The following is a 17,832-nucleotide window of genomic DNA, read 5'->3' as shown; positions in this document are numbered from 1 at the left end:
CTTGAAGCTTCACCAAAGGAAGGATTCTTTACATAGCCTATAGGTACCTCTGAGAGTACACCACCACTAGGAGTGAGTCCTTAGCCTGGCGCCTGGCTTCCACAGCCTGACTCAGAGCAACTGCTACTGCTCAGCAATTAGATTTCTCCCAATTGTTTATTTGCCTCAGCAGAAAAGCGTAGCTTCTTCATTAGCTTACTACAGACTTAAGAAAACAGGTCTCTGGTGGTCTAAAGATGGTGTTAGTATGCAAAGTATGGGATTTGGGGATTTTGGCTTTACCTCTCAACTGGAAAGCAGCAGCCCTGGAAATGGATATGGATGGGAATAAGGCAGGAAGAAAAGAGCTTTTGATCTCTCTAAGCAGTAGATCTGGCTGATGCAAGAGTGATTTTTTTAAACGGGAGCAGGTGGAGAGGGAAGAACTTGCAGCCTTGTGATTAGGAAGAAGGTTGTCCTAGCAGTAGATATTTTAGTGTCACAGAGGGTCAAGGAGCAGGCAGGAAAGGGAAAGTTGAGTGGAGTCAGTGAGCTGAACACTGTCAAAAGCTGTCTCACAAAAGTAGCGTTGCTGTTCCTTTTCAATGGAAGTTAGCATTCAGTATTTTCATTGGTCTACTTTATTTTTGTGTGTTTTAAATCATCCAGTGGAAGGAGAAAAGGAAAAAAAAAAATCTTAAAACCATCACATGTATTCAAAAATAAAACACTTCAAATCACATTTCATAAGACTTTGTAATACAAACTGTGAACTTCTAAAAGAAAAATATCTGCACTTCTGCTCAGCAAAAGGCATCAGAAAACAATGGTGTAACCATAAACATTTGAACTATACAGCAAAAATATGGCTAGACTGTAGAATCATACTCAGGGGAATCTATCACCAGGAGCTTCAAGGGTGCAGAGATTTCACGTTAAGTCTCTCCAACCCTTTTTATCATCCCAGAAGACCAAACAACTGGTCTTTGGGATACAGAGAGAAGGAAGCTTGGGAAACTGAAGCACTAGGTACTCAAAATCTGTAAATAAGAAATATAAATATACCATTTAAGAACTGATCCCCTTTATTTTTAACAGACACATGTAACCATACACCCATTCAGACAACAAAAAGCTACAGGGAAAGAGTGATGAGGCTATGACAGACACTTGAAAAGCATGAAGATATTTGTTCAGGGGATGAAACACACACACCCTCCAACTGCACTGATTTTGCTTGACAATACTAGAAGTCAGATCCTAATTTTGGATCTGACCAAAATATCAGTTGGTACCAATATCATCTGCTATCTCCACTTGGGAAAGCTTTCATTCTGCACGAGTTTATTGCAGGTTTCTGGTCTGTAGACAGGTTCTCAGTCCTTCTTACCCTATAGCTGCTCTCATTCAAGTGGTGCTTTGTGCCTTTCCAAATCTAGCTAAAGCACTTCGAAATGGGAGAGGAGATCAGGTTAAAAGCTTAAGGTGTTTCGCAGGAAACGCTTTAGGGGTTCCTTGCATATTATTTCCAACGGCAGCACTGCTACATCTGCACAGCTTGTTCCTCTGCTCTACTGTCTTTGATCAGAATGCAAAGGTAGGCTGGAGGGTGGCTTTCTAAAACTGCAACAAAAAAATTTGAAGCTACCAAAGCGGCCACTCTGTGGAGTAAGATTTATCCTAAATGGCAGCAGCTACATGGCGGGTCCTGCGGAATACATCAAAATCTTAGTATCTGGCCACAACTGCACCACACTTTTGAAGTGAAAGCACTATGTAAAATAAAAACATTCTCATTGTGTTATCATACATGTGCTAATTAGGCCAAGAAAATTAACTGGCTGACTTGTATTTAGCTTCATTCAAACTCATCCCAAAGAAATAAGGCGTAAGCATATTGGGACAAACTTTCACTTGCCTTTGCCTTTAACTAGGCTGTTCATATCCACAGTACCAGTGTGCAACCCATGTATGCACCAGAAACACATGTTCAGAAGGCGGCACATGCTGGAATAATTTGTCAGCCTTGCTAATGGACTTCTCCCCCAACCTTCTTGTGATCTTAAATATTTTGCAGCATAGGTTTCTTGTACCAGTGAGAGGGGAATCTCACAAGCTTGTATTGGAAATTCTCTGAGGATACCTTTACAAACAGCTTTAACAAAAGAGAGAGAAAAAAGCCACAGAAAGGGTGCAAAAATTTTGCACCTGGTCTGAGGTGTATTGACAGTGGCCAAAGCAGCACGCCTCCAATGACATTCTTCAAGAGGACGCAGCTGGATGTAGGTGGTAGGGAAGAAATGCCCTGTACGGGGAAGAGCCTACACTGGCGGTTGGCCATACCAGCTGCATTTCATGTTAAACTGGTCATTTAGCAAAGTACAGCCACAAGCACACACGCACACACACTTATACGGGAGCAATTTGTGGCTGACTAGTAGAATAACAAAATGTTATCTGCTTTATTTTGATTAACTCCAGTCTCAGAGAAAGACAGGGAAGAAGAGGCTACATGGCTCACTGGAGAGCGAGCGAGAGAGAGAGCGCAGCTCAACTGTAATCATAGAAGAGGATTTTTAGGCCTACAATTATTTGCTAAGATTTGCCAGAGGAGGAATTCATTACTGTTTTGCCATACAAACTCTTCTGAACCTTTACGAAAAGTTACAAAGGGACGTTGAGAGTCAAACACAGGAGCCATGCTACACCTGTGATAAGTAGTTACCACCACTCAAGGGGCTCCTGGTAACAGCGTCCTTTCAGAGAACTGTCAGGGATACCACATGTATAAGCCAGTCTGATGCCTCTGCATGCATACAGCAATTTGAGTGCCACTATATTAAATTCCCCCGAGAGAGGCAGCACCAATAGATATAAAATAATTTATTGCAAAGTGCACTTCCATCTGTCCTGTGGGTTACCAATTGCACCCAAGTTCTGCTCAGGGTGCCAGCCCTCAGGAAATGAGATGGCCTAAAGGCACAGAAAGTAGTTGCATTTTTTCAACATGTAGGTCATCTCTGATGAAAAGCTCTTAATCACAGACATAGTAGCAGAGTACCCAACAGCATGTCATGACTTTTACATTCTCCAGAGGTCTGGCTGCTAGGTAAGTTGCTTTTTTTTTTTTCTTTTTTTTTGCTGAAGTAATTAATATCTGATAATTATAGGGGACAGTCTCCTCGTAACAGATTTGTTGCAGGAGTGGTTCTTATCCCCATAAAATACATTGCTTAGTGACTCCTATTTCCAATCCCCAGACTCTCTCAGAGGAAAAATTATAATGCTGCCCATCAAACCACCAGATCCATCATAAAAGGAACTTTGAAAATGAGAGTCAGGTGCCTAGATAGATCTGGTGGCACGTTACTATACAGGCCCCCAAAGTTATATATGAGATATGATCCTGGCAACATTACTGATTATACGACATAGCCAAGACATGTGGATTAGCTCCACCAAGGGTCTTAGAAAGTGAGCTGGTGAGACCCACAGAGGGTAAGAATGATCATGGTCCGGTACAGGCTAACCCCAACACCTCAGGCTGGCATGCCAGAAACACCAGGCAAAGACTGATCGAACACAGTTTTGGAGGCGAGTATTGCCAAGACCTGTATACTTACCACCAAGTCCAGAATGCTTGCTCAGAGGGGATGGGATAATGGAGAAAGAAAACTCAAAAAACAGCTGCCTCAAGAAATGACTTGTATTTGTAAGAAAAGCAATGAAGGCCTGGCACAGAGTAAAAAAATGCTCTTATGAAGTTAAAGAACAGAGGCAAATGTTCTTCAAATACCAGCAGCACACATTGTTAACAGTGCAAATATAAACTACAAAATGTTAGACTAATCTAGTCAGCCAGAATACAATGTTAGCCAACGTGGAAATGGTTGAAATCTGCCAGTGATGGCCTTATGGCTAAGAATTAAAAGGACAGGCACATTAAAAAAAAAAAAAAAAAAAAACTAAAAATCCTATGGTGTGGTTATTTTTTCTTCCCTCCCCCTTTTGCCTGGCGTGTAGGCATGGGCAATGAGGCCCTCTCAGTTATGGCTCTCTGCAGCCGGCCACTGCGACAAGGCAGAGTGGCCTGCGGTGGTTCTCGAGAGTCGCTAGTCCCTTCACCCCCTGGTAAGCACACAGTGGAGGCTGCCACTGCATCCTCACCAGTCCATGTCGAGGCACAGGTTAACTCGACATGGGGAGTGGCTCTTTGGGAGATACGTGTCTCAAGGACCTGTGTCCTTGGCTGTTTGAGGAAAGCTAAAATCTCTGACAGGTAGTTATGGATGGCTCTTGTGGAGGTAGCCACAATGCCGAGCTGCAGCTCCATACGGCCCATGGACTGCGACATGAGACCCATGGACTGTGCATGCTCCCTCTTGATATTTTCCAGCAGCTGCACAATCCTACTGTTGGTTTCCATCAACAGCTTCTCTCCCTCTGTTAGCTGGGGCTGCCCTCTCCAACCCCGATCCCTAGGGACAGGCTCAACACCGCGGTGCTCTTCATTCATTTCATCATTTCCCTCCTCCTCCTCAGGAGAGTCACTTTCAAACTGAGGAGTCCTACTGAGTGACTGATCCCCAGGAGACTGTATGTCCATGGTACACTCCGGAGTCCGCGCTGGTGTTTGAAATCCCTCAAAATCTTCCCCAACGTTGCTGTGCGTTTCAGACGAGGACAATGGCCACTGCCAGCTCTCTGTGGTCCTGGCTGGCGAGTCTTCGTCAGAGGCGGGCACCGAGGATTCCTGTTCTTCTGCCGGCGTGGACGGCGAGCTCCCTCTGTGATGGCCGGCTTGCCCCGAGGATCCAGGAACCTCCCCATCTTGTTCCCCAGTGACATCTGGCAATCAAATAGAGGAGCAACAACCACTGTATCTGAGGCCAGGTAGATGGAGGTATCTACATGCATTGGACAACACACAGAAAGAAGCCAGTTGGGAAGCCAGAGTGTATGTGTTTGGGCAAACAGAAGGGTGGACTAAAGTTTAGTGACTGAATTGGGCACGTGGCAGTTGAAGTTATTAACTGCTCTTTTTTATATAAATGCACACTGTCCTGTACCCATAACACACACAGCCATGCTGCATCCCAAGGCAGGAACTACCAATTCACCTCATTGTGACTGTAACAGGAAATGTCAGTGAACCTATCGAGAAGCTCACCTATGCACTGCAGTGGTGTCAGTCAGACATCCCTGGGACGAGCTCAGGGCCAAGTGTCCAGTGGAGCTTCCTGTGGTGCCAGATGTGCTCCACCACTGGCCTGAGTGGCAGCCCTTTGTTGTTCTGCAGCTCTGCTGGCTATCTTCTCTTTTGTCCGACGTCTCACGTCACCCCCACCCCCAGTGCTTTCTCTCCCAAATCACTGCTGCAGAGCAATGGTGGCTGTCCACAGCACTTATCCTGTGAGCAATGCCCTCCCCAACATTGGCACGATTTTTCCTGTTGTTCTCTCCAAACAATAGTAATGCTTTCTGAGGGCATTGCTCACCAGGATGTCATTGGCTTCTGAAAATACACTTAGTTTTGCCCTCTCCTGGCTACCTCTTCCCTTGCCTGAGGGCATACGGTGGAAATGTGGGTGCAAGTGCTTCTCTGTGACAGCTTAGTGTGCAAAGAGGCATTGTTATTAATGAGGAGGATATTATGTATGTGCTTACTCTAAATCCTCCCCTATATAAAATGCACTCCCAAAGGCTAGAAATGGCTAAGCTTTTTGCACCCACAGCAATCATCGGCTCATCTTGGAGCATGATCTGCCCAGCACCACTCTTGATTACATGAATCAGTGGCCGTAACGCTCACCCTTTCCAGACTTGAATTAAAAAAATGAGTCCGCCTTGTTTTTTCGGGGGACAATTTGGTCATCAGAAATTAATCTGGGGCGGTCCAGCTAAAACGTGCAATACTGTAGCCTGCATTGCTCACTCTCAGGCAAGGGATATGTGAGAGAGGTGCTGTTGTAAGTAGTCAGTAAGACTATTATCTGAACAACAGCTGTTGACTGTCACTACCTGGCTGTGTTGTTTGCACTATGGTGTTCTGAATGCCAGGTCAGTGGCATAGCTGCTCTCTGGCATCCCAGTCTTGAAAAAATGTTATTTTTAAGGATTAATTTCTGCTCTTTGAAAATACTTATATGCTGCTCTTCAGAACTTAATTTGAAGTTATGAGCTTCTATCTGGAAGGTACTGCTGAGGTCAGGTTAAAATGATACTTTTTCTAGTTTTGTTTATGAATCAGGGTTTTTTTTTGATTTTATATATTGCTTTAAAGCTCCTTCTGACAGACCCAAGGATCCCTCTTTCTATGTATCGGTCCTCGTCTACCCTAATTCTAATATGGCACTCATTATTTCTATACCTCAGTGCCTCAAATATTAAACTGCTCCAAAAGGGATTCTCTCTGGTTTAATTATGATTTTTTTAATGCTAAAATCATGGATACTATTTGCGCATTTAGCATGTTCACTACTTCAAAGTATTCACATTCAAAGTATTCACATTCTGTCTGTGTCTGGCTGGACTGTCCAGTTGCATGTTTTATGGAAAGTGAGGATGAGATTGTATTTGTAAAAAGGCATGAGCTCCTTATGAAAATGAATTTTAGGGACAAACTGTCATGCAATCATTGGCTCTTCCACTCCATGGAGATTTGAAAGGGACTGTATATCAACCTAATTGCAATAACTGCTTCTTCCTTGCAATTCTATTCCCTCTTTGCCTTACTAATACAGCCATAGCTGCAATCCTCCATTAACAAATCTCTCTTAGCAACTATAGTGTAGGACCATGAAATTAAGTTTCAGCATTTCCCTACTTGAGTACACATGAAAAAAAAACCCAAAAAACAGGGGACCTATTTTTACCACACATAGCAAACACACATTTCAGTTAAATTCTATGGAATCGGAAAAGGATAAGGGATTATATATATTCATTCTGGTAGAGCCACTGGTCATACAAAAGATCTTTGTAATTCTTTTAACATGTCATCAGAAAATTCTCCATATTTGAAAACTCCATTTTCCTGACAAATGTTCTAAACAGAGCCCATCTAGCAATGGTAAGTAATAGAACCAAACTAAATTAATAGTCAAAAACTGAAACAAAAGAAAATGAAAAACTCCAAACCCCGCATTAATTTATGAATACTTCTGTAAATAGTATCACTGAGTTTAGTTTTTCAGATTCAGGGGGATCGTATCACTTTTGTTATTTGTGCTTGTTTACACACTTGCCAGAGGCCTGTGGAAATATGTTGTTCTGAAAAAAGCATAATAAATTTTTGCAGAAGTTCCTCATTCTCTAAGCAAATTTACCATTTGCTAAGCTCCTAATCAATATTTTCAGCCTCCCGATCAAAGAGCTGAAAGAACAGCATCTGGCATACGTGACCAATGACACAAATGACAAATAGTCTAAGCAAACAGTCTCTGAAAACCAATGGGCAGAAAGTTAATTGTGGAAACTATTGGCGAATACTTATGAATAATGAATACAGTCACAGGTATTGGGACAGGTTTGTTAACTTGTCTACTAATGAAAAGGAGGTATATTCATTCGCTGGTACTATTCATAGTGAAATGTTCAACAATTCTAGCAACTCCGGCCTATGGAAGCTTTTTGAAGCATTGACGTGGGCATGGGAAAAGCAAGGGTGCATTACAGGCATGGCCTTACACAAACTTTCGTTCGCTGCAGAGCAATCATGGGAGCTCTGCCTCAAGGTCAATGGCTGACACCGCAGTGATGATGTGTCAGTCTCTGCCCAATAAATCCATTCCTTGATGACCAAAGGTCGCCCTAAATTCAGACCAGATCTTGTTAAGATGATGGCACCAGCTGCTGGGCTGGTGCTGTGGAAAAGGTGTGCCAGTTACAGTGGGGGCACTGGAAAACTTGGTTTGGCAAGAAACTGTGTTGATCAGCCAGAGAACAGATGGGCTGATTTGGAAGGCTACTCTGGCAGCTGCCAACAGCAGCGTTAAAGCTAGCTGAAACAGTTACCTGAAGTAGCAGCCTTTACCTCATTTCTGTGGCAAAGGGGTGGCTTCCTAAAAAGAAAAAAAAAAGGCAAAAAAAAAGCACTAAGAGTGCCAAGCCAAAATTGGCTATATACCAAGCTATGTATCAACATGGTTGATTTTAGTTGGTTGTTAGCTGGCTTTAAAAAAATCTCTCTCTTTTTAAACCAAGTTTTAAATACAGTGGGTACAAAGAAGCACAGCTAGCTTCCTTCGGTGTGAAGCAAAGGGAAGAGGTCAGATTCTCTCATCTTTCTAGTTGTTTCCACCTTATACACCATTCCTACATGCAGCAGCTTGCTCACAGTGATATATACAACTTGCATGCAAAATAGGTCACTTGTGTCTTTTTATATATACCTTTATATTTAAACCTACTGATATCAGCCAACAAACTCTGGCAGTCTCCAAAGTCATGACTTCATGTTCCTGACTTCATGTCCCTTGCTCTAACAGGGCATGATTCCCATTTTGCTCCCAAAATGACCAAATAAGTGAACCAGAAAGGAGCATGCATATGGGCTAAAGGAAACATAAACATCTGGAAGTCAGTGACCCACTTCACTGAGTACTGTGCAGCTATTTCCAAAAGTCCCATGGGACTTTCAGGTCTCTAAAGACTGCTTTCTCGTTTACCTCACTCTTCCTAATACGTTTAAAAAAAAAAAGTGAGATCTGTTATTAAAGTGGTCCATGTGATAGCTGTCCTCCATTCTTTCCTGTTGTCAGACAAGTCCTCTGTTTCTGCAGCAAAGGCTGTAGCTGGCTGCCTGTACGGGTGTTTGTGTTGGGCTGACACAGAGCTTTGCCTAATGTGGCAGATCAGTGTTGGAATTTCTTCTGGCGGCCACAGCAAAACTGTTGTGTCTTTTGTGCCTGTGAGGTGGATTTGTGGTTGGCCCACTGCTCTCCTGAACACTGTGACTAGAAGCCAGGATTATGTCAGCCCTTCAGGTTCATGAATATGTACATCACTTTGGAGCACTACTATACTGTGCTGTCTCCTTGCACCATGACATTCATTATCCCACTTCCTTGGTGACAGTCCTTCAAGTTTGTCATCAGCCATGTTTAGGAGTCTAGAAATTATCAACAGTGCTTCACCCAAAGAACTGAACGGTCAATTCAGCCACAGGGATAGAGGACCAAGACAGAGGCCAAGAACAGAGCACAGGCTACAGTGGGCTTTGGATAAAGACAAACTTTAGAGACATCAGAGGTATTTCTTTAACTTTTGTTCACTGAAGAACATTTGAGACTTATGCCTGCATTGTGCCTTACCTGCCACTTGGACTGGCAGTTGATCCCTCCCCTGAGATGTGCTGCTCTTTAAGAATCCCTCCTTTTGAAATCCCACCATTTCTGTTTCACCTCTGCTACTGGATCGTTGCCTTTTCCATTATCTTTCCTTTTCAGATTGCCCACCAGTGGAGCTGGACTTGAGGGGTGGGGTAACGTCTTCCTGCTGACAGGTAGGTGGAGTTGTTCCTTGGCCACAACAAATGGGCCAGGAGCTCAACAACAGCGGTACCACAGTTGGGGAGCTTCCTGGGACCTGCCTCTGCTGCTCTGGACCTGGGCCTCTGCCTGTATCTGCATCATGCCTCCTGTGGTGGGTGCATTTTTCAAACTGCTTAGGTACCAAGGTGATAGATGCCTTGTAAATACCTAAGATAGATACAGACAGAAACTGTACCAGGCACAATCAGTTATGCAAAACTTAATACAATGCCAATTGCACCTATATGCTGTAGTATCACCCACCTTGTCTAGCATCTGCAGTCAATCACAGTCAAATATTTGGCACATGTATTTTTCCTTTTGAAAAGTGATGGGAACACAGTACATTCATCCTTCCTTGCTGCCAAAAGGTCTGGGAACTTAGCCCTCAATGTTAGATGCTGCATATGCACGTGCTTTGTTTCATCACCTGCCCTAGTATCAGTTTGCAAGTTTAGTTTAAGTTCTTTCATTTGCTGGTATAATTTGTGCTTGTCAATAATCTGCAAAAATCAGTTAGATAAGCAATACTAAAATTACAGGGGTAGTATTTATGTGTGATTATGCATAGAGATTTATTAAAACTACATAAAAATATGGCTTTGACGCTGCTTCTGTCTTAAGAATTTTTTTTTATTTTATGTATAGGTGGATTGTTTCTAGCATAAAGATCAGAAACTAATTTGAGTATAATTGATATTGCTCTTTACAAATTTGCATGAGTGAATGAAAGTAAGCACCTAGCAGAAGTGGGCGGACTTATTTCCATTGTACTCCTTTTGGATTTTTGTCACTTTCCATACAGAGGCAAAAGACCTTGCCCTGCTTAGTTTGTGAAAGGATGGCTGGGAAGAAACTTGATAAATATACCTCAGGGTGAATGTGTGTGTGTGGGGGGAGCTATTTTAAAGGGCAATTTGGGCAAACAGTAGGTATGGGAATCTGGATGAAGTTTTCAAAATTCTAGGACAGCTTTCCAACGGCAGTGGGAGGGGGTAATAGAAAGAAAAAAACTAACCGATTTCAAAAGAAAGCTTGATGAGAATACAGAAGTTCATATGATGGTGTTGCTTGTGATAGAAGCAATTCTGCTCAATGAATAGATCTCTAGGATCTTGGGGAAAAACAGGTGACTGATTTGTAGATGGTTAAAGAGGGATCTTTGTTACATTAGTTATGCCTACTGAAAACTAATGCTTTCGTTAGCTAGTCAAACATGAATAGACATACAAAAATTATTCAAAGATCAAAAGTAGGTAAGGTATAACTAGGTCTAATACTGCTAATAATTTAAAAATTAAACTTAGCTAAAGCATTGTTTCAGAGTAAGAATTTTAAAGGTTAAGATTTAAATTCATATTTGTTGTTTATGATCATATTTAGAGGTAAGAAACAACAAGTTGAGCCTACAATAACATCATGTAAATATTATAGTTAAAATACACAGAAATAGAATGATTTTGAGTTTTCATTTACAAAATTAGGCTAATCCTCACAAATCTGCCACCATGAGCACATCTTAATCTGGAATTAACTTGTTCCAGGAGCCCAACCCCAAATGAGCAGTTTGCAGGATTGTGCTTAAGTCACAGTGCCAAAATCATGTATTTACTACCATCCTTGCAAACAACAGGCAGAGATTATTACTTTAGCAATTAGCATAAGGAGGAAATAACAAAAGTGCTTTCCAATACAGTCAAAAACATAAGCCATTTGAAACACCTTCCTTTCATAAAAATTTAGTAAAAATACGTGTGTATTGCCTGGGTCATTGTAAACTATACAAAGCGCACTAAAATCCAAAAAAGGGAAAAATACATAAAATAAATCGGTAAAACATAAAAGCTGTTTAGTGACAAATTAAGCATTTAACATCTAATATCTATAAATATCATTACATGATTTATAAGAATGACTTGTATGTATTCACAATAAGGAAGAATCAAAACTTTCTCATAAGAAAGTCTTATTTGTGTTTCTAGGGTTGAAAATATCTTCACATCAGTACATATAAGTGACATTTACATATTATAATCACACCATCAAAAGATAATTTTAAGGAAGGCAGAAAACCGGCATGTTCAAATTCTTGCTTCAGATGCAATTTTCAAGTACCAGCTCTTTAACAGTACGTTCAATTATGAAATAATTATACAGGTATTTAAAATGCACCTGCAATCCTGAAGCCTTACAATTCAGCCTACCTTGAAAGAGGAATGGTCATTGTTTAACACTGGTTTCTGTTTAAGAACAAAAACAAAGCAGAGAATATAGTCAATACCCACTCCTATCCTGCAAGCCAGGTGGAATTTAAGTGGCAGTTTGATGTTCTGTTTAAGAGACAGCATTTGAAAATTGGGCCTAGTCACAAAAGAAGCACAATCGACCAAAACAAACCAAAAAGAAGAGGGGAATGACCTAGGACACTTGCAACCTTCGCTGTTCTGACACTTACTCTCACACTTCACACCGAGGGGAAAAAACAAGCAAACTATAATGAATTATCTAAAAACATTTATTTTTAATTATGTAAGAAGTTAATTAACATGGATATATGAACATCTGAAGGAAAAGAAAAAAGAGAAATAGCAGCAAAGGGAGTTTTGAGATGAGGGAGATAAGACCTTCATCTCCCTGGCTCCTGAAAAAGAGAGAGAACACATTAAAAGTGTTGAAAAGTCTTCCATTGACCTAATTGTACCACGTTGGGGAAAACATGCAATTTTTACTGTTCCTCAAGCACTCATGATTTTCAATATGTTGTTTGATATTCAATTAATATCTGAGTATAACCAGTGACACTCACATATGCCAACGTATTTCATTCATCTGGCTCCAAATGCTACAAAACCACGTTTCCCTTAACACTTACAATTCCTTTTCCAACTTCTTTTATACCATTGTCTTGTTTGACTGGCGTGGAAAGGCCTTTGAAAACCTTTTCAATTACTGTCCTGTAGTAAAGAAAAACAAGTATCATGAAAGGGCACTTCGTACTTGAGAATAATCTGCTAAACTCAGAATAATACTAGTGTAAATGAGGAGAATACCCACATAGAGCCTCAACTGCCTTCTGCTCAGGATTCCCAGGGTTTTCTGAATGTCAGTTAAAGCTGCTCTTCTTGAGCAATACAAACTCTGGTTTGAAGAAGTGTTCAATACTGAGAGTTACCCGTTAATTTAAGAATCTATGCCCAAAGTTGCTAAAAATCAGCCCATCTCCAGGTAGGTGCCAATTTTTTTTCAGTGGAAAACATAGGGTTAGCATTTTTCTCCTTGAAACATGCTAACTTTCAATACTTCTCTGTTTGAATGTGTTTTAAAAGCACATATGTCATAGGCGTGGTCCATATCCTATACCTTCTTACACCGGTGAGAGCTCCCCACACTTAGACTGCAAGTCATAAAACCTGTACCTTGCTACATCAACACAAATATGGGGCCCATATTTTGTCACACACATAATCAAAACTCATCCCAGAGTCACTGCTTCATGTTGTGAAAATGACAACTTGATGACAACCTTTATCTTATTACTACATTGCTATCTCATTAGAATTTCAAATATGTAATGCAAATCAATTACTTACAAGGACACCCTTCAAGAATTCTTCATTAAGCCTGATGCCTTTTGCTCTCATCTTCTAAAATACAGTGTCTGGTGAAGATCAGAAAACCTTCTTCCTATATACAATACTGGAAACTATCAAAGGAGTCGAAGTTGCGCGTGCTGTAAGAGTTGCTTTGATGGTACTTCCATTTTTTCCTGCAGACAAATCTCCATCATCAACTCCACCATATTGAAATACAAAAATGACTTTTGAACCCAGACGTCTCTGTGAGTGGTTTCTTCAAATACAATGTAACACTTTAAGCTAGACCACTGTTTGGCATTCATTTATATGTATTTGCTCTGCAATTTCATTGTTTCAGATGCCATTAGAAAGTGCCACCTTTGAAACAATGGACAACAGAAATGGGATGAAGTGTGAATGCTTACTGGAGACAGAGCTAATAATATTTCTTTTGAATGCCATCAACTGATATTTTTCTTTTAAACTGCTGCTAAAACTTGATGCCAGGTAACAATATTCTGTGTCGATGATTTCACAGTTATTCTGCATCTGAGAGGTGGTACTAACATCCAGAGTATGCAAAGCAGGGGAAAATCCTACATCTATATTTGATACTTTTGCCCACATCAAAACCTGAAGGTAAGTATCAACACAAATACTGGGATTATTTTACTTTGAATACCATACCAAATTTAAAAACAAACAAAAAAAACCCCACAGCTCAGAACTGATATTTCTTTTAACATCTTAAAAGGTCTTAATAAAATTTTTACCTTAGCTTTTTTTTAAGTTAAGCACTTTGTCCACTTAAGCTTTTCATACTTGTCCACAGTATTAACCCAGCACTGATTTCTCCAGATTCACTGAAAATCCCAAATTGCTCAATAAATCAAACCCACTTCCTGGCAGTAAAAGCTTGGGAGCATGAACCTTTTGAATCTTGCATCTAGACGTTTACAGATCTGTTTATGGATCTCTTCCTTAAGAATCATATCATTATAAAGTTGTCCATTCACACAAAATTATCCATAAACAAGTTAAAATAAAAACCAAAGGAAAAACCCTTCAAACACAAGATTTTCACAAGCCACATAAACTTTATAAGACCCGAGTTAAAATTATTATTTTAAAATATTAATTTTGAAACTCTAATGATAGTTGTTTTCTATAGTGATGATGAAAATTATGACTGAAACAAATGCATCAGGAGTTTCATGCATTTTAATGTCTTATTTTTAGAGTATTTTCAAATCTTCACTTTAATTTGCTGCATGAATATTTTGATTATTCTTTAGTATTAATGGGATAACTACACATTACCTAGTATTATGTTGTAGGTGCTGTCTCAAAAAAATTGGTGCAACAACTAATGGTTAGTTTGTGTTGCTACAGCTCACTCATTCTTGAAAACCTGCAAGTCACAAAAGAAGAAGAAGAAGAAAAAAAAAGGCCTCTCCCCCCCACCCCAACACCCCGCAAAAGCCAGAAAGTAGCTTTACTACTAAAAACACATCCCCTCCAAGCATGCATTCTGAAGTTGGATGCTCTCCCTCTGAGACAGGCAACTGCAGTAACCAGAAAAAGTCAGTGGCACAGATGAAGTACAGTCTACATTTTAGTAATTTGTGCTATGAAACTACAATAAAGTCCTAACGCTGCCCAAGTCATACTGCTGTGAATGTTCTGTGACCTAAAGATTTCACTGCCTATCTGCACTATTTAGACACAAATAGCATGTTATATCTTCTATCCTGAACAGACAAATGCGAGCCTATGCTCTTCCCTTCTCCTACCCTCCCGCCCAACCAGGAGCTGCCCCCCAGAAGACAAGCAGCAAAACCAGCCAAACGAAACCGCAAAACACGTATTTTCCTCATAATGCCTCTCTCACCTCTAACCCAGAAAACTCTCTTTTTGGTTAACAGAAAACTACAATAACAATGTAAACACTTTTGATATGCTGCCAAAACATATTTTTCAGAAGAATATGAGAAGCAATGGGGTTTACTCTGTCATGGTCTCCAAATGGAGAGAAAATATCACTAGCTGGAACCTCTGTTAGTGACCTGAAATGAGGTCAGGAAAGAACAGAAAAATAGAGAGGAGAAAATAACAAATTGGTCCTGTTTTACACTAAAAAGATGCAACCAAAAACTTCACTGCTGAGCGAAGCCACTGCCTGCAACCTGGCTTCCCTTTCAGTGACACTCAACTTCTTCTAGGAGCAGGACGTAAGCGTCCCGCTGGCTCTCAGCCAGGGCCCAGCGGGGTTTGTGGCTCATCCGCCACGAAAACAGGCACAGCGACACAGGCCCTGCTCAAGGGAGCTTACAATCTAAGGAAGCAAAATGACATACAAGGGTATGGAAAAAATGCAGCTAAACACAAACAAAATTTGTATACATATATATACAGTTACACTTTTAAAAACTACCAGAACAGCGTAACTATTTCTACCTGTCCCTCCACCTAACCATCAGCACTTAGATGATAACTCAATAGGGATCACGGGGGATGTGGATCTTAAGGAGAGATTTCAAGGAGAAGGTAGTGGCCATATGAACCAGTCCGGGGAGGGCTTTCCATGCATACGGGACAGTGTGGAAGATGTTATATCGGAAACTTAAAATTGTGCAGAGCAGCATTTCTCCAGGGCAAAAATTCAAGGTGTTGTGTGCAAGATCTCTATTTCCTGAGACAGAGACAGTGTGGTCGTGTGAGTAACGTCTGGCCATTAAAAAGACAAGCGAATCACTAATGCAGGACTACACTGAGGCTATGTTTCTTGCCACATAGTCTCCGTGGCCACCAGTTAGCACAGTAACTGCGAGGAGATGATATGGAAGGGTTTTCAAAAGAGTTGGATACAAAGAAGGAAAAAAAGGTAAGATGAAGGAAAGGAGACAAAAGGAAGAAATGGGGGGGAATATTTTCGAATGTAGTCTTCTGCTTTAGTTCTTAGTGTGTTTGCAATTCATTAACTAAGTAACTAAAAAACATATACAATAACTAATGTACATTTGACACCATAAAATAAACTGGACCGTATGTCAACATTTACAATTATGTCATTATCCTTCACTATGGAAAGGTGAGAAACAGGTTAAACAAGAGACAAAATGCTTCCCCTTACCCTTCTTCTTCCGTACTGAAGCTTGGAAACAGAAAGGGAATGAACTGTGAATCAATTCTGAAGGTAATTTTTTTATGCTATATCCTTGTCTGTTATTTTGAACATAAACATTTTTCTTCCAGCTCTAAGAAGTCAGTCTCTCCCCGCTAACCTGTACTAAGCATGTATCCATCCAACCACTGAAGATATACAGCTTGGCATAAGCCCAGTTTATCAGGGCTTATACCTCGACTATAGGAAATTGCTCCACTGCAGATATGAGAGACATATACAATTTATTTCTAAATTCTTTTTAAAATGCATTAATTTGGGCAACTTATTGATGCTAGGGCACTGAAATGGATTACGATGGTAGGGCAATTTCACGTCTTTGCAGATCCAAGTGGAAAGGAATTGTTAACACAGTATCTGCCATATTTTGTGTTAACTCATTTGAAAGAGAACGCCTAAGATGGTCTGATATAGCACTCAATATTATGGAGAACAGAGTAGCTAAAAGTATGTCAATAAAACCACAAATACAGTTCAGAGCCAGGCAAAAGAAGTGACTGGAAAGACTGCAAGATGTATACATTTTTTAAAAACTGGTATTATTTAGCTTAGCTAGGAGAAATGACAAAAATACATACTCTAAAAGAAAACAAATAGGGAATTTCTGTTTATCTTTTTCTTATACTACATAACAAGGGACATTCAATAAAATTAAAAAGCATCACATTTAGAACCAATAAAAAGGAAATACATTTGTACACAGCACATGATTAGCCTGTGGTATTCTTTGCCACGAGACATTATTGAGACTATGAACTTCTTCAATTCAGAAAAGATTACACATATATCGATGAGAACATCCACAGCGTTCATCCATAAACACCTCCTATTTTATACATATATTTTATGAAACAAATGCATATTCATTAAACAAAATAGTTTAACAGATATCAAAAATGTGGGTGTTCTCATAGTTTATACAGATGTCCAATATATACACATATACATATATAGATATATAAATTGTATGTATATATATACACACACACACAATCTGCATTTTATGTCAGAAGACAACTTTTAACTTATGATAGTGAGAACATTTTCTCCTTGGGAGCTTGTTCAATTGTTGTGCAATTTAAGAACTGTTTTTTCTTCTGATATTAGTCCCTTTACATGACAAGTATTAAAATAGGTAGACTACAGATGTTATTTATAACAGTAGTCATATTGTTTGCTAGGGTGGCAAATGTCCAGCGTATCATGGAACTGGTGCTCACAGGCCTGTTTAGGAAGAAGAAAAATTTGTGCCATGCTCTAGCACTATTACAGCTTTATTAGAGGACATATACTTCTGGAGCTGGCTTCAGTACTAGTCATCAGCTCAGTAAAGTCTTGCCATCGTAACATTTGCCCCATCTGGATAAAGATAAGGAGGAGGAACGTGCTTAAGGACTCAAGGACATCCCATGGCTGCTAGTCACAAGAGCTGCAATGGTTCCTGAGAGCGGATGAGAACAAATAGCAGACCAGGTACTATACCATGAACGAGGGGGAAAGTAAGCCCAACTATGATGCTCTTCATTGCAGAGGTAGCTTTACTATTATTAAGCTATTTTTC

General features: G+C 40.2%; 2 protein-coding genes across 7 annotated transcripts in view; both read right to left on the bottom strand.

Annotated features, from left to right (window-relative positions):
• SHANK2 (SH3 and multiple ankyrin repeat domains 2) overlaps positions 1-17,832 on the bottom strand; it is a 374,573-nt gene that overhangs the window by 20,231 nt on the left and 336,510 nt on the right. The window lies entirely within an intron of this gene.
• Positions 603-16,210, bottom strand: LOC112983089 (uncharacterized). Of its 3 annotated transcripts, none has more exons than XM_064512814.1 (3): positions 12,385-16,210; positions 9,294-12,153; positions 603-4,827 (listed from the first exon to the last, which is right to left on the bottom strand). In XM_064512814.1, exons 2-3 carry the CDS (start codon positions 9,370-9,372, stop codon positions 3,965-3,967), a joined length of 942 nt encoding a protein of 313 aa, XP_064368884.1. In that variant the 5' UTR covers positions 9,373-12,153; positions 12,385-16,210; the 3' UTR covers positions 603-3,964. The 3 variants fall into 3 exon arrangements, with proteins under 3 accessions (XP_064368884.1, XP_064368883.1, XP_064368882.1); XM_064512813.1 differs by having other exon boundaries at positions 9,294-12,466; positions 13,103-16,210; XM_064512812.1 differs by having other exon boundaries at positions 9,294-16,210.

The sequence above is a fragment of the Dromaius novaehollandiae genome, chromosome 5 (assembly GCF_036370855.1).
Source record: "Dromaius novaehollandiae isolate bDroNov1 chromosome 5, bDroNov1.hap1, whole genome shotgun sequence".
In the NCBI taxonomy this organism is placed as follows: Eukaryota; Metazoa; Chordata; class Aves; order Casuariiformes; family Dromaiidae; genus Dromaius; species Dromaius novaehollandiae.
The sequence above is the reverse complement of the archived record's forward strand: the minus strand, read 5'-3'. Positions and strand labels throughout refer to the sequence as shown.

What these genes read in the sequence shown, in the direction of transcription:
- LOC112983089 (XM_064512812.1), bottom strand. Translation starts at nt 9,372, where the DNA reads ATGGTGGGATTTCAAAAGGAGGGATTCTTAAAGAGCAGCACATCTCAG. An exon ending in ACTGCCAGTCCAAGTGGCAG is followed by an intron (nt 4,828 to 9,293) that starts GTAAGGCACAAT and finishes TTTGATTGCCAG; the next exon opens with ATGTCACTGGGGAACAAGAT.